This window comes from Epinephelus fuscoguttatus, linkage group LG11, assembly GCF_011397635.1.
Source record: "Epinephelus fuscoguttatus linkage group LG11, E.fuscoguttatus.final_Chr_v1".
In the NCBI taxonomy this organism is placed as follows: domain Eukaryota; kingdom Metazoa; phylum Chordata; class Actinopteri; order Perciformes; family Serranidae; genus Epinephelus; species Epinephelus fuscoguttatus.
The window spans coordinates 6,171,924-6,188,842 of NC_064762.1; the positions used below are offsets into that span (position 1 = coordinate 6,171,924).

The 16,919-nt window shown below is 42.8% G+C and overlaps 1 protein-coding gene across 1 annotated transcript; it reads right to left on the bottom strand.

Moving 5' to 3' along the window:
* Positions 1 to 524: 524 nt before the first annotated feature.
* enpp5 (ectonucleotide pyrophosphatase/phosphodiesterase 5) lies at positions 525 to 14,037 on the bottom strand. Its single transcript, XM_049590143.1, has 4 exons — positions 13,801 to 14,037; positions 8,901 to 9,806; positions 7,403 to 7,579; positions 525 to 4,238 (listed from the first exon to the last, which is right to left on the bottom strand). Exons 2-4 carry the CDS (start codon positions 9,781 to 9,783, stop codon positions 3,832 to 3,834), a joined length of 1,467 nt encoding a protein of 488 aa, XP_049446100.1. The 5' UTR covers positions 9,784 to 9,806; positions 13,801 to 14,037; the 3' UTR covers positions 525 to 3,831.
* Positions 14,038 to 16,919: the final 2,882 nt, after the last annotated feature.

Sequence of the window (16,919 nt, forward strand, 5' to 3'; positions counted from 1 at the left end):
TAATTTATTTGCGATGTTTCGGTACTTGACCTGTTTGCCTAAAGAAGGTCTAGTACCGAAACATCGCAAATAAATTATATATTGCAAGTTAGACAGTGTGCAGGAGTCCTTTTGCAATTTTCTTAGTGATAAAATATCTTTTCAGCAAATAGTTATATCATCAAGAGTATCGTTATTGCAAAAATACCCTGAAATATTCTGATATTATTTTAGGGCCGCCTTGGTTTTGCATCTCTTTGTGGTCATTTTGAGTCTCTTCCTGGTTGGTATGTGTTAATTTGAGGGACATTTTCGTGGATGTCAGGGGGCCCCCTGACGCTTTGGGCCCTGGGCCTTTGCCCAGTAGGCCCATTCAGTGATCCATCCTTGACTAAATGTATTATAAACTGAATTAGGTGGAGATATTGGAAATGTGTTATTTCTAGTTAATCGACAAAGGACTCGGCTAGTAAAATGTGTAAAGGCCCAGGCATCATAATCAAACACATCAACAGACAGACTGCAAATAAAGAAATACAAACTGCTCAGTTTCACATAAGTCCCTTTAATTTCAGAAGACTCTTTAACTGCATCAACATGGCAAAGATAGTTAATTTGTAAATCATATTAAATTTCCATATTTCAAATCCAGCTCATAATCAACTGAGATAAACCTGATCTAATATTTCTTCTTCTCTAACAGTTTCAAATGAATCATTTAAATATACTGCGGATATATTTCATTTCTCTGTCAACAAGTCAGGGGAAAATTATCAGACAACACTTCTCTTTCATAAAACAAGACAATTATCAGAAAATTAACAATTTCCATATAAATGCTTTCAATTTAAGAATTTAAATTTCGTACAAAGTATATATCACAGTGATGTCTGTCATTGATTTGGGCACAGGTATTATTAGTCAATGCATCTAAAAGCATAAGGAGAAAATCCAACCAACTGTTTCTTAAAAGATGCTGAAAAAATATTAGACTTATTAATTTGCAGATTTGGATTCTACTTGATTTTCTATGATTATGCTAATTAAAAAGCTTTTTGGCAAGAGGCACCTAACTTTTTTTATCTTTTTAAATCGCAACTACGAACAAGAAGTGCAAATTATACATGACCTACGAAGCATCAAACTACTGCCCCCTTCGTTCTGTTTCATTTCTGTCCTGTAGTGCAAATCAGGGGAACAGTTCTTGCAAGTCATGCCCAAATAGTCTTCTCAACCAAGCAACAACGAAACCCTTTAAATCCCTATGACGAAATACTGACCAATAGCAATTGCACTTCACATTTCACCAACAAATGGTCATGGTTATGACGGTCAACGCAGGGCGATACACGGTCATCTATACAGAAAAATGCCCTCCAAACACAAACTCTACAAAAACAAAGATAAAACAGACTGACACACAAACGATTGCACACCTTAGAGAGATGTTCTCCGTTAAGTTAAAAGGCAAATGGTAACTGACTACTAAAGAGCAAGGTCGTGATGTGATCGGCTCATGGGATGACCTACGACAGTAGCCTGGCACACTGAGTGAGTCTTTAGTGGAACATCTGCTTCCAAGTCACATTCAGAAATAATACTGACCCCAGCCAGTCTCCAGGGACTGCAGCTGAATGCTTTACTGATTATTCACAGCATTTGTATTAAAAATGAAGTTCTAAGTAGAACAGTTGGTGGCAAAAACCTGACATGACCTTCTTCTTACACCAAGTAATCGACTGTTGTCCATGGCTCTGTTAGGTCAGAGATATACTTGCTTTTAACTGTGTTTGCGTGCACATCATGGCTGCCTCGCGTCACGTGCGTCCATTTGGAGTGTTTGTTGGGCACCTCCTCAAAAATCATCAGGACGTGTCCGCAAAATGTAATACACACATGAACGGTCAGGGCAGTGTTCGCAGAACGAGAGAAAGAAACTCACCACCGTCATGATCTGCTTTATACATACTAGCTATGAGGGTGCTGCTGCCACTTTTTCTGCCATGAGCCACACTGATTTCAGAATTAACAATACAATAATCTCCTGAAGTGTTGCCGTGTTTATTGTTTACATGACCCAAATATGGAAGTTCTATATCGTCTAATGTTCGTCAAATTTTTGCTAGGCGTTACTAGCGCGAGTTTGAATGCTAGAACATTTGTGTTGACTTCCTTAATACGCGCAAATAACTTGTGTCATACGAGCGTAAAATCTCTGTATTTCACTTAGCACGTCCTCCTCGTCATACGTCCCCGGAGGATCTCAATGCTGACTGGCTATCGCAGTGCGAACTGGTCACTGAAGTTCATATTTTTCAACTCTCGTGAATAAACGTATGACTCGAAATTGTGTGAATTGTTTTATTCGCACCCAGTGGACACAAGTTAGTTCTCTGGTGCGCCCTCTAGTGGAATCCTGCAGTAACACATGTAGTACACAAACGAGAGTGAATGATATTTTCTTTTACGACACAACCCACTGTTTACGCAAACACGTGATTAGAAAACAAGTATATCTCCAGCCTTACTGTCAAGGTGTCAGTATGCGGCCAACATTCTTAAATTCTTTGCGGTGAGCGCGCCGACACTTTGCTACAAACACCAGCAGCCTGACGAGGCACTGAGCATCTATCCTGTGCTGAACGCTACACGTTTGGCAATTGTTTTCCGGTCGTTGAGGAATGTTGAACTCTGGGTAAAATGCTGCAGCTGCTTGTCACTGTTACTTTTAACAAGCCATCCAATCACAGTGGAGGAGGGGCAAGACAAATACCAGAAAGACCAACTGGAGAAACGAAAAATTAATTCAGAACCCACATCGATAGGCAGGTTCGTCCGTTCATCCTCCCCTTCACCCAGAGCAAGCACTCTACCTTGTGCTGACAGTTTTACGTCCGCGAATATTTTGTATCATAGCAACCAGATGCAAACAAAGCATCTTAGCTGAAAAAGCACTGCACCCTTAATGCCCGTTTATGTAAGTATTTAATTTGTTTTAAAACTGTCATCTTTGTCTATTAGGAGGCGTCAATAAAGCTTATTTTTAAGCACTAAAACCTGTTTAAATGAAACATTTTGCCAAATAAAAAAGGCGCTAATACCACATGTTGTGTTGTTGAGGCACTCTTAGTCCCTGCACAGTGACAGCCATGACTGTGTCGGACATTAATGTAACTTTCCAAAAAATACAATCCGACATTATGCCACTTCACAAAGCAACTGGCCCGGTGTGTAGAGGTTTTGAACTTCCTCCTCGAGCTTCTTTTATTATTCTTCACACTTCATTACTTCTGTTTCCCTGTGTGCAACTGAGTGACAAACTATGACTGCCATCAAGGAAAGACTGTTGGTGCAGTTACGCCCCGCCGTTGACTGTGGCTGCTCTTTTACCTCCAAAAAACAAGTTGATTTCGAGCATACTGACACCTTAATGTTATCCAGGTCACAGTTTTGGCCACCAAAGGTTCGTACTTGCCAGAGTCACAGGTTAAATTCCACTCTTAGCTTTGAGTTTTTACTTATTTAGTGACGATGAAAATGATGAGATGAGTTTAGGTAAAATTCACAATCAAAGCAAAGCCACTATAAAGCCCATGTAAAGGTTTATTATCTTGATTAAGCCTGCACCAGAAGCAAACCCCAGACATTCCCCTTACACTCAAACAAGCGAGACGTACCTCTGTACATGATTAGGTTAGATTCCCTTGATCTCCGGTTAATAATAAAAAGAGCAGCACACTGGCATTTAGTGGTATAAGGGAGGCGTTCGGGGATGCTTCTGGACAGAGCGGACTACCTTGGGGAGCAATACCTCCTCTTCTTTTACGTCTGCCATCATTTCTCTATCTTCAGCTACAGGTGCAAGTCCTTTTGCAGTAAGGGCTGTGACATCTCCCTGCTTCTGTGTTTTAGTGAGGGCAGCTGTTTGAGCGTCACTTGTCTGATGTAGACCACCAGAAAGCCCAGCACCATCACCACGCCGAGGAAAGAACCCACGACGGGGGCGTAGGAGTATCCGTTGACTCTGGGAGCGAGGGTGGGGGGCGGGGATGGAGTAGGCTCCACAGACAGCAGGTCCTGAACGTTTAAGAGGGAGCCGTTGTTTGGTAGAGGGTGGATGGACAGGATGTGGCACATGAGAGGGTAGAGGTCCACAGAGCGCATGAAGTCCTTGACGTAATTCTGCCGAAAGGCCGGCCCACGGGCCACGAACACAGGCTGCATGCTGGGTAGGGAGTTGTTATAGCCGTGGTTCCCAACTGGAGAGAAAAGAAAAATGTTTGCATAAAGAGGTTCAGTGCTCTGATGTTAATTATTCTTGCATTGTTGATCTATAGATATCCAGTTTCCACATCCGCTTAATTACAGGCAGAGATTTATGGAATCTGGCACTGCTGCTCTCTCAGATGATTTACTACCGTCACCGCTGCCCCAGCTGACTCGTTACTGCTCAATCAATCACAGCAACACGTGCAAAAATGAAAACACACAAGCACACAGACCTTTGATGAACGCTTAGACTGACTGACTACTGCAGTTTTTTTAATGACACCAGTAACGCTACAGAGCAATGTTTTGATTTTTTTATGTTTAGTTTATATTGTGCACATGTATGACAACAAACATGTGCAAGAGGTGACGTAACACGCTGTAGAGTTGGCTCAATTTTCTTTTCTTTGTAAACAAAATTTGAAATATTGACCTTTTTATAGATTCATAATACAGTATCATCATTGACCTTGTTTGCAGTTCGAGGTGTCCTGTCAACAGTTGTATAGATGTCTCTTTTATAATGTTGATTTATGGAGAAAATGCTTTTTGGGCTTCACAGGATTTTTTCCCCGCTGTAATACCGTGAGTGGCCACTGGGAAAAATTGTAAGCAAGGCTGAGCTGCATTCCTCCCTTGTCTGCAACATAATGGAGATCAAATTTCAGTAGAGGTGGGAAGGTGAAGATGCGCACAGTGCAAGGTGTGTTTGTTTACTAGGAAGTTCATGTGTTTTTTGGGGTGACAAGACAAGAGGGCTCTGTCAAGCCCCTTTTGTACAAGGGGCAGGAATGTTACGTTGTTTTTCTGCCTCCCTGATGTATGGACATGGAATTGGGGGGGTGGGGGGCCATTGTTGTTCGGCTGTTAAACTGACAGTGGAGGTAGTATCAGGGCCGCGTCTAATGCTGGGTTCCAGACAACCCAGAGTTCAAAATTTCCAACCTGCTACTAAACTGGAACACCACTCAAAGTAAACTTGGCAAATCCATCTACCTTGACTTTATGAAGAAAAGTTAAGAAATAGCTGACGTCACACAACAATGGCAGCACACATGAAAGTGCACATTACAAATGGTGAACCATCACCTAAAAGATGCCTGTGGATATTCTCATTTATCCAGGTCATAGTTATCTCAAGGTAATTGAATCGAACGCAACTGGACTTAGCTTTGTCTTAGAAGACGTTTCACCTCTTATCCAAGAGGCTTCATCAGTTCATGCTTGTCAGACTAGGCTGGAACTAGTCTGACAAACTGGTGTGGAAACAACCCAGGTATTTAACCTCTGGGGAGGTCTTCACAAGGCCAATGATGTCACTGGTTCGTTAGTGCTCCAATGGTGTGTCAACGACGGTTGTTGAAACTCCTGCTGCAACGTTGATCGTTGGAGTCACATGAGGCCATTTGTGAATGACCATTGTTTTTGGAGGTTAAGCTGTTAAATCTCCTGGGCAAGGATGAAAGGACAGCATGACCTAAAAGGCAACATACAGTATATTTGCCTGCATTTAATTAAAATTATACATACTATCATCATGTCTTGTTTTTCCTCCTCTGTTTCATTTATATATACAAAGAGGCTGCACTGTTGGGAGTCCATGTGTATACACTTGCCAAAGAAACATAAGTTTGTCAAGGTCAGCCTTGTGATTAGTTTGGCACTGTGCAGCATTGTGCAGTGGCTGCTGAGTCAAGTCAGACACCTAGTGTTACAAGATGGTACACAGGCCCAGTCCGATGTTTGGCTTAATATCAAACCAGTTTGAACATTTTCACACCAACCCAACCCTAATGCACAGTGCTGCCAATGGTTTCATGCTATTCCACTGATTACACCAATAAAGGCAGGGAAGAAGTGGACTGCAACTTAACATGGTGGGTTTTTTTGTTTTTTTAAAAACTAGCTTTGCAAATGTTCTATGAAGAAGGACATGTTGTTAGACCTGAAAAGCCCAGTTCAGACAACGGATGACACAATGAGACGAGTCGAAGCATGCAACTACATGCAATGCGCCATCTGCAACGTTCTGAAAACTTTAAAGAGTCGAGTCAGAGTCAGAGTCATGAGACGGTGTATCATCTCTATGCAAAAACACTCTACCTCTGCTCTGATTGCAGCTTTTCAGGCTTATTTTGTGGCTGAATATAATTTGTAGCTTCTCAAAACATAAATGAGATCAATGACAGCGAGATACTGGCTGCAAAAAATCATAAAGCTGAAACCAGCCGCCAGAAATTCAACCAGAGAGCAACATTCTACAGTGATTTCGTCTTGTCGCAAATAACTGGTCTAAGCTGGGGTAAAGATACGCGTAATGTAACACATCCCTGAATTCATCTGTTGTGTCTTTGACTGAAGTAAACAGGGACAAAGTGTGTCTTCACAGGGCAGAACTGTGATGTGGCTGTGCCTTTAATATTCAGCCACCAGGAAGTGCAGGTCCAGTTCACATACACTGATAATAATCATTAATAAGTGAGCATTGATGTGGTTCATGCAGCCTGGGTCTACGCCAATATGTCTCAGTGCCTTCTCTCTAATACACTGAGGAGCAGAAGTCTCCACTGCTAGACAGTAACAGCTTTGCTTTTATCACTCAGGCCTATTGATCTCTCATAAATCAAACGGCTATACGGTAGAAACAACTTTTGATATGCAGGCCAGTGTGCATGCTAAGCAGTCTCACACCACGTCGTTACTGTGGACTGAGAGTCATCAGGTTTTCAGTCCAGCCACAGACTCCATCAGGTCATTTTACTGATTAACAAGCCTTCAACAGGAGAGCAGGAAAATTAGCTGCTGTAATCTGCAATGAGAAACTCCAGATACACCGTTTGAGATCTCTAAGGCGAAGAGTAAAATAACAGGTTAATTTAAATAGAAGAAAAAATAACTGCACTTGGAGGCGGTGCAGGAGAAACCTCCAAACCTACACACACGCACTCCTGCTGTTTCTAAGGGAAAACAAATCTGGCGTTCTTTGTTAATTACAGCTGCTATTACACGAGCCAGCTTTGGTTTAATGACTGAAAAACCTCCTGCGAAGTTATCATTAGAGCAAACAGAACCTGCTGCTTGAAACAGCTGCAAAAAAAACTCTGTTTAATCACGTACAGCCACAAACGCAGCTTTCTGAGGTTTGAATACGTACGCATGTAGTGCCCGCTCCTGTTCTGCATGATGGTCCAGCCCTCCTTGGACTCGATGAGGATGGGCATGATCCTGACGTTGTGCTGATAATGGAAGTGCTCGGGAACGTCTTCCTTCTTGTACACCATCATGTTCGGGTTTGCGTCCACCAGCTTACTGTACACCTCCTCCAGCTTCCCTGGAAAACAGAAGACAAACAATGATAGAATTTATTTTTTAAAAAAACCCATTTGATTCTAGGTTAAAGCACGGCTTCACAATTAATAGAAATATTATTGAAATTAAAATATGGCCAAATGTTAGAGGTGGGAAAAAAGAATCGATACAGCATAGTATCGCGATATTTTGCATTGTGATATGGTGTCGATGCACGGATCAATATTGATATTTTATTCTTGAAAATAATGTTGCAAATACAAATTAAACTTTTGGAACCCATATAAAGTATTAAAATCTATTATTTTTCAGTCCACTAGATGCAGGTTGCTGCAATAAAAATGATTCAGTTTATTTTATTGGATAAAAACAGATGTTGACAAAGTTTTTTTTATTAATTTGCATTTGAAAAAAGGTTTAAATCCTAATATATCACAATATATGTTTCTGCAATACTCAGCATATTACAAAAGACTTAAAATTTCTAAAATATGTGGATATATATTATTAGAGGGGAGTGTGCATGTTCTCCCTGTGTCAGCGTGGGTTTCCTCCAGGTGCTCCAGCTTCCTCCCACAGTCCAAAGACATGCAGGTTAAGTGGTGACTCTAAATTGTCTGTAGGTGTGAATGTGAGTGTGAATGGTTGTCTGTCTCTATGTGTCAGCCCTGCGATAGTCTGGTGACTGATAGTCTGACGCCTCTCACCCAGTGTCAGCTGGGATAGGCTCCAGCCCCCTGTGATCCCTAACAGGCTAAGTGGTTACAGACAATGAAGGAATGAATTGTTAGAGAGCAGATCGATGTCTGTCATGTCTGAGAGTGGTATGGATCTTCTCATCAAACTCTTTTGCCTGATATCAGACAACTCGTTACACTTCATTTTCACCTTCAGTCTGACGTGTCCACTCTAACCGATCACCACGAGTTAAGGGGATTTAAATTTTCTAACCAATCATTAGCGACCAAAGCATTTGCCTGAACCTGTCATTTTAAGCAGAGTGTAAATGAACTATGATGTCAGGCGATATTGAGAGGACATGTTAACTCAGAACAGCCTCGACAGCAGTGTCTGTCTTGTCTTTAGCAGTTGGTAATGTTGTTATTACTCCTCACTGGTTCTGGCACACAGCTCGACAACGCTTGACAACAGCATTAGTCGTGTCCATGGTGCTGACTGGATAATTGTACATTGGATCGATCAATTATCAACCAAGAAAATGCTGTTTCATGTCACAATGATAGACTAATCAGTCAGTCTTGACCTGGGCAACTAACTCTCTGTAAGAAAGCAAATAAGCATATTTCCCAAAATATAATGTGACAGATGTTTTAAAGTGTTACCTTCTTTGGGCAGTATCCCCACCACCGGACTCTTGTCCACCCAGGTGTACAGGTCTCTGCTCACGTACTCGTCCAGCTCTATGATTTTATTGGGGGAGAGCTGCGCCATCCCGTGGTCACTGGTCACGATCAGGTTCACCTTCTCATACAGCCCTGCCTTCTTCAGCTCGTTTATGAGGAAGCCGAGATTCTCGTCGATCCCGGCGATGACTTTGTCCATGAGGGTACTGAGGGGTCCCAGGGCGTGCCCGCTCTCATCCGGCTCCTCCCAGTACAGAACTCCAAAATCCACTGCTTCTTCTTTGGGTGCAGAGAACCACTCAATAATCCGCTCCACCCTGCTTTCAAAGGAGACGGAGGAGTTGTACTGGAGGTACTGGTTAGGGAACATGCCGTGGATCTTCACATCAGATCCCGGCCACATCGCAGCCCCGCTCCGCCCTCCGGCTTTCTGAATGCTCACCCAGAGAGGCACCGCCTCCTCCCACCACTGTGAGTCATAAATACTGTCCGTCTCCATGGAGAAGGAGCGGTTCAGAGTGGGGTCGTACATCTCATTGGCCACGATGCCATGCGTCTCAGCATACAGCCCCGTCACCAAGCTGTAGTGGTTGGGGAAGGTTTTGGTGATATAGGCGTTCTCCACCCGCTCCACCAACACTCCGTCATCTATCAGGCTGCGAAAGTTAGGCATCGGGACCCGGTGGATGTAATCCCAGCGGAAGCCGTCGAAGGACACGAGCAGCAGCTTGGGCCGCTCCCTCACGCTGTGGCTCCTGCGGCCATGTTGGTTCAAGCGATGGAGAGAGACCAGCGGCAGCAGCAGCAGGGCCCACAGGCAGACCAGAGGACTGCGGCCTCCTCGCAGCAAGCAGCCCAGCATGGTGTGGCGTGTGACGAGAAAACCTACAAACACACACATAAACTGCTCAGGAAGAATTCAGTGAGGCTAAACAATTAACCCTTCTTATCTAGGAAAAGGTATAAAGACAGCCTGCTCACATGCTGCTGTGTAATTATGTTTTGGGGCTGTTTTGATGGTTTGGCTTAAATTTCTGACAGAATCTTGAAGAAAAAGATCCTGCAAGTTATTATAATAAGAAAACTTTATTAAAACAACAGGAAACTGTCAAAATAATGAGTTTGTTGTCAGGATTGTCTCACGGAGAGAGTATCATCCACACCTGTTAAAGTTGGATTAAACAACAGACTTGCTCAAAAATGTAACATAAAAATAAATATGTCATGTTTTACATGTAACCTAAGCTGAGGTAGTTTTCTAAGTTCAATGTGCACACCTTGAAAAGTGCTGTATTTCATGTCTGCATCATGATAACAGTAAGCATAATACAACCTGGTGTCATAGGAATACATGAAATGGACACAAAGTCTTAACAGTGCTTTATGAAATGTGTTAAAATGACCTGTTGGCAACACAAAAACAAAACCCATGCAAAGTCAGAGAGGATCTTTGTTGTGGTAGACACACAAATTAAGTATAAAGATTGAGAAAGTCTGCTCATGGAGATTTGGAGGAGTGGTGGATGGGTCAAAGAAACACTCCCTTAACCACTGAAGAAAGTGCTGTGCATTAACAGGAGGGAAAGACTAATCAAAAGGGGAACATATTTCGAGACAACACCAGTATCAGTTCAAATGTGAATGGTACCCAAACCTAACCACCACTTAGTGCCTTGTTGGGAGTTGTCTGTGAGACTGTGTTCAGGGCCGCCCCTCCCTAAACGCAGAACACGCGCTGTGCGTAGGGCCTCATCTTCCATGGGGGTCCACATTTTGCGCGAGGGGATGCATTTGCACATATGCGCCCATGCGTCGCTGCAATGATTGACAGCACTCGACATCTGAACAATCAGAGGGGTGCGCTGGCAGGCACTTGCGGAGCTACAGCAAGTGAAGAGTTGTCGACATGTCGTCCAAAAGAGCCTCAGGAGTGTGTGCGGGGTTGGGAGGGAGGGACGGCGGGCTCCACGGAGGGGGAGACCCGAGCCTCGGGGGTATGTTGCGGGGCCGGGAGGTCAGATGCTCCCAGAGAGGGGAGAGGGAGAAATATAGCTAAATAAGATGAAAATAGAAAAGAATGTCTCTGTATTTTATTTCTGTTTTCAGTGTTTAAGGTGGGAGAGGCGGAGGGCTGAGGGAGATCGGACGCCTCCAGAGAGGGGAGAGGGAGAAATATAACAAAATAAGATTAAATAGGAAAAACCTGTCTCCCTCTTTTATTTTATTTTCAGTGTTTAATCAAGGGTGGAGGATTGAGGTGGTGGAAGTTACTTTCTTTTGATGAGTAATTGATGGCTATTTGTGACTCAGATTTGTTTATTTATTTATTTCAGTTTGAAGATATTTTTATTTAATATTTATTTATTTTGGGCGGCACGGTGGTGTGGTGGTTAGCACTCTCGCCTCACAGCAAGAGGGTTGCCGGTTCGATCCCGGGCGTGGGAGCCCTTCTGTGCGGAGTTTGCATGTTCTCCCTGTGTCAGCGTGGGTTCTCTCCGGGCACTCCGGCTTCCTCCCACAGTCCAAAGACATGCAGATTGGGGACTAGGTTAATTGGTAACTCTAAATTGTCCATAGGTGTGAATGTGAGTGTGAATGGTTGTCTGTCTCTATGTGTCAGCCCTGTGATAGTCTGGCGACCTGTCCAGGGTGAACCCTGCCTTTCGCCCGATGTCAGCTGGGATAGGCTCCAGCCCCCCCGCGACCCTCAAGAGGATGAAGCGGTTAGAAGATGAATGAATTTATTTATTTTAATTTATTTTATTTGACTCATACAGCCAAACTACTGTATCTACAGTACATTCGTTATTGCCAATAAAAGTTGTCAAGTTAAATGGCAAGTTGTTGTACGGTCATTTTGTATCTATGATACATTTGGGATGGGGGCCTCCAAATAAAATTTCGCTTAGGGCCCCATTTTGGTCAGGGGCAGCCCTGACTGTGTTGCACTATGATGTTAATTCCACTACAGATGAGACTTAATGGTCTCTGCATTCAGGTTGAAAAAAATATGTGCAGATATCGGCAATTGGCCAAAATTAGATGAAAAATATCGGCCTATCAGCAAAATCAGTGGTGTAACGGTAGCATATGAGGTGGGTGGACCCCTATGTAGATAGGTAGGTTACTGTGGAGGAAGTGGGTATGCTGTCCTATATATTCCAATGTTTTTTTTGGCTTTTAGGTGGGAATACTGTGTAACCTCCACTACACCACTGCAGTGTTAATTTCGTTGATGAAAACTATGACGAAAATTTTTTGTCAACCTTTTTCCATGACGAAAACAAGATGAAGTGGAGCTAAAAATAGATCTTGATAACAGAAAATCAATGTTTCATTTTCAGTGAAGAGACTACAAAAATGTTAGTGGTGGACTATAAAACAGTGAAAGCAGAGATCAGCCGTGCTTGCAGCTATCTTCAAATGCCTCATGAGCGACAGGCTGGCAAACTCCAGGAAACAGTCAGCGCCAGGATGTTTTGCTAGCCAACAAAAGCACTGACACTGGAGCAGCGTCAGCCGTTGATGCGAGCTGTGAGCTGTAATTCATCGGTAAATATTCAGCTGTGTGTCTGACTTTGCGGAATCTGTTCGTTGCAGCAGTGGCTGTTAGCAGTTAGCTCCACTTGTAAGCTGCTGAATGGCAGCGGAGCAAGTAGCCACTGGCTGTCGGACTTCACATCTGATCCCTGCAGGACTCCTTGTCATCTCAGATTAGTTATTTGTGGTGTCAACTTTTTTGAGAGCATAAACAGAGAGATGTTGAGCCTTTCAAATGATGATCATTAAGTGTGTACTCGTAAATTTATTTTTCTGATCAACTTTTTATTTTGTTTTTCTTTTTTTAACAAAATATGACAAAAAAATCAGCCCTTAAACCTGTCAAACGCCGCTGGAGAAATGAAAGTTTGTAAGTGTGCAGAAATTATTCTTAGCTATGGAACAGAATTGTCAAAATGAAATTTTTATATATGTTTGATTCTAATTTCTGCTACGTGAATAAGCCTCACCTGATTAGTTTACAGAAAGAAAAAAAACATACAGAAAACATAAAGACTAAAAGTTTATTAAAATGTCTTGAATTTCTGTCCACTAAATTTTTTTAGTTTTATTTTTTTACTTAAACCTTTTGAAATTTCGTCTACTTAAATGTTTCAAATTTTTGTTGACTAAAATTTTTTTGAGTTTTCTTCTAAAGCTATGAAGGATCTCAAGACTAAGACTAAATCTTAAATAGCTGTCAAAAATTAGCACCACCATTGAGCAAAACAATCTAATATGATGCATCTCTAACAGATCTCTAGTTCGTACTGTTGTTTAGGCAAAACAAACAATTTAAAAATGTCACCTTGGGCACTGGGAACATGTCATGGATCATTTTTATAGTTTAATAATAACCAAAATAATCAGTTTTGACCCCAGTGTAGAAGTTAGCTGATGAAACTGACGGTAATATCAGTGTAATGCAGCTCTGATGTGCTGTTCCAGGCAATAACAAGTCGACCATGACACTGATATGATGTTGACATATGATCACAACATGGAGTGAGACAGCAGCTACAGTAAACAGGAAGCATCAACACTGAAGACATTACAGGTCAGAGAGCAATGATGACACTGGACTGAGGTTATAATGACTGCAGCGCATCTGTAGCAGCGACTTTACTACAAATGTCCAAATGACAGTGAGACACATTAAAGAGGAAACACAGTCTCCGTGTTGTAGCACAGGAGCTGCTGCAGAGCTAACAGCCACAACACGCAGCTGTGCAACAACAAGACAACAACCACACACACAGCAACACTTCGACATGAAGACAGGATCGATGCAGAGAAATGCACAAATTCAGAAGGCAACACGGGCTGTCAACAAGCTTACCTTGTTATCTGATCCTGCACTGGCTCGCCTCGCGCTGCACACTGAGATAAACAGCCGGAAGGAAGTCCCGCCTTTTAACCTGCTGTGTGTTTCTAATAACGTCTGCGTCGCTTCTATTTACATATATGAAACCAAACCGGGTCATTTAAAGACAAAAGGCTGTCCGGTGTTCCCTGCGTGTGCATGCTTCGCTTCGTGAGGAGCTGCATCCCCCAAATACACTGCGAATGCACCGGTCCCGATGACGTAATGTAGGAGGAGGAAGGAGAAGGAGGGGCGGTGGGGGGTGGGGGGGGCGGTAGTATAAATAGACATCTCGATGTCAGTGGGGTTACAGGCGTTTTGCTTTAAGATGACAAATTAAATAAATATGGAGAAGTGTGTCAGCGTGAAGGGCGTTTCATTTGGAGATGTGAAGCCGGAGGAGACTGAAAATAATGCTCCGCTGCTAAAAATAGTCCCCTTGAAAGACTGCTCTAATTCCGTCAGACGATGATAATGCTGGAAATGCAACGCAAAATCCGCCCTGTGCAATGCTAATGACAGACTGTGTCCACGAGGTGTCAGTCACGTGCTGTCTGAGAGGAGTGGGGTCAGCTTGGTGTCTTCATGCTCTGTTATAGGGAAGATGGCATCTCAATCATGACGCTGCATCGTCACACTGAGACTATTTCTGACCCACTGACAGGCCTCTCCATGTCAGCACACACCAACACCTGATACTGAGTGCTCCACTGCACCATTTTGATTCTCTGCTCATTTGGTTTTTAACTGCAATTAGTCCATTTTTATTATTTGTATTGTGGTGAATATTGTTTAAAGCTCCTAAACAGCTGATAAATTAATGTTTTTCAAGGTCAAAAATCAACTTTTAAACTCTAAACTTGATTATTATTATATAACTTTATTATTATTTTATTGACCCTATATTATCCAGCTTGTATCTTTCACCCCGTGGCCATATTATCTGCACTTTCACCCCCTGTGTCCTACCACTGTTACGCTGATGACTCCCAATTGTACCTCTCACTTAGCCCTGAAAATCACAGCACCCTGGACTCTCTGCACGGCTGTCCTGTTGCTATTAATGACTGGATGGCCTTGATCGTCCTGCAACTGAACACAGATGAGACAGAGGTCGTGCTTATTGTCGTTCAGTCCTGCTTTCTGCAAATCCAAAACATTGCCAAGATCAAACCAATACTCTCCAGATCCATAGTTGAACAGCTTATCCACACCCTTATTTTCTCACGCTTACTGCAGCTTCCTGTTTACTTGCCCTGGTGACGCATCAGTTAACTGTTCGACGTAGGGAACATATCACACCAGTCCTGGCTCAATTACACTGGCTCCCTGTTCAGTACAGATTTCAGTTTAAAGTTCTGTTGATTACTTTTAAATCCCGTCATGGTCTGGCTCTGCTTTACATTTCAGAACACCTAAACCCCCTATTCTGCTGCAAGATTCCTCAGATCGGAGAAGCACCTTATAACTTTGGTTTAGAAAAGTGCTATAGAAATAAAGTTATCATGATTGTTTGTAGAGCACTTGTGAGCATGCAAACACATACACTCCCATACACACAATAAATCTATTACCTGTCAGAAGAGGCCAATCCAATTTGTAAAATGAATTGAGAGATTACAGTGTGAAATGGATTTAAACATGAGCAACGGTCTGTTATTACTGTGGGTGCCCCTGGGCACAGACATGCAAAAGGCCCCACTGCCTCTCCTATTGGAGCAAGACGTGCAGTGTTTGTGGTGGTTTCGCTTATTTATTATTTTTATTATTATTATTCATCATTTTGTGGTTTTGTCTCTTTGTAGATTGTTGGAGCCTTATTTTATCCGTATCTAAACACAAGGTAGATACACAAGTTGTATTTAAATAAGTACTATACTTGAGGAAATGTTCTTGGTTACATTCCACTACTGCTTGAAATATACACTCACTGGCCACTTTATTAGGTACATCTTGCTAGTACCTTGTTGGACGCCCTTTTTAATTCTTGGTGTCACAGATTCAACAAGGTGCTGGAAACATTCCTCAGAGATGTTGGTCCATATTGACATGATGACATCACACAGTTGCTGCAGATTTGTCGGCTGCACATCCATGATGAGAATCTCCCGTTCCAGCACATCCCAAAGGTGCTCTACTGGACTGAGATCTGGTGACTGTGGAGGCCATTGGAGTACAGTGAACTCACTGTCATGTTTGAGATGATGTGAGCTTTGTGACATGGTGCGTTATCCTGCTGGAAGTAGCCATCAGAAGATGGGTACACTGTGGTCATAAAGGGATGGACACGCTCAGCAACAATACTCAGGTAGGCTGTGGTGTTTAAACCATGCTCAGTTGGTACTAAGAAAATCTCCCCCACACCATTACACCACCAGCAGCAGCAGCAGCCTGAAGCGTTGATACAAGGCAGGATGGATCCATGCTTCCATCTGAATGTGGTTTTTCCAATCTTCTATTGTCCAGTTTTGGTGAGAAAACCCGTGTGAACTGTAGCCTCAGTTTCCTGTTGTTAGCTGACAGGAGTGGCACCTGGTGTGGTCTTCTGCTGCTGTAGCCCATCTGCTTCAAGGTTGGACAAGGTGTTGTTGCTTCAGAGATGCTCTTCTGCACACCTTGGTTGGAACCAGTGCTTATTTGACTTCCTGTTGCCTTTCTATCATCTTGAACCAGTCTGGCCATTCTCCTCTGACCTCTGGCATCAACAAGGCATTTTGGCTCACTGGATATTTTCTCTCTTTGGGACCATCCTCTGTAAACCCTAGAGATGGTTGTGCTGAAAATCCCAGTAAATACTCAGACCAGCCCGTCTGGCACCAACAACCATGCCACGTTCAAAGTCACTTAAATCACCTTTCTTCATCATTCTGATGCTCCGTTTGAACTTCAGGTCGTCTTCACCATGTCTACATGACTAAATGCTTTGAGTTGCTGCCATGTGATTGGCTGAGTAGCTATTTGCATTAACAAGCAGTTGAACAGGTGTACTTAACAAAGTGGCTGATGAGTGTATGGTAACGCTCTCATGAGCCCTCTGAATTGTGATCATATTTACTAGTCTGAATTATAACAAAGGCTCTGCAAATTCTGCATTA

Bases quoted from the DNA above. Each gene is read 5' to 3' on its own strand.
- enpp5 (XM_049590143.1), bottom strand. From the start codon at position 9,783: ATGCTGGGCTGCTTGCTGCGAGGAGGCCGCAGTCCTCTGGTCTGCCTG. The intron at 7,580-8,900 runs GTAACACTTTAA...TCTGTTTTCCAG, and splicing joins GGGGATACTGCCCAAAGAAG to GGAAGCTGGAGGAGGTGTAC. The intron at 4,239-7,402 runs GTACGTATTCAA...TTTTCTCTCCAG, and splicing joins CAGGAGCGGGCACTACATGC to TTGGGAACCACGGCTATAAC.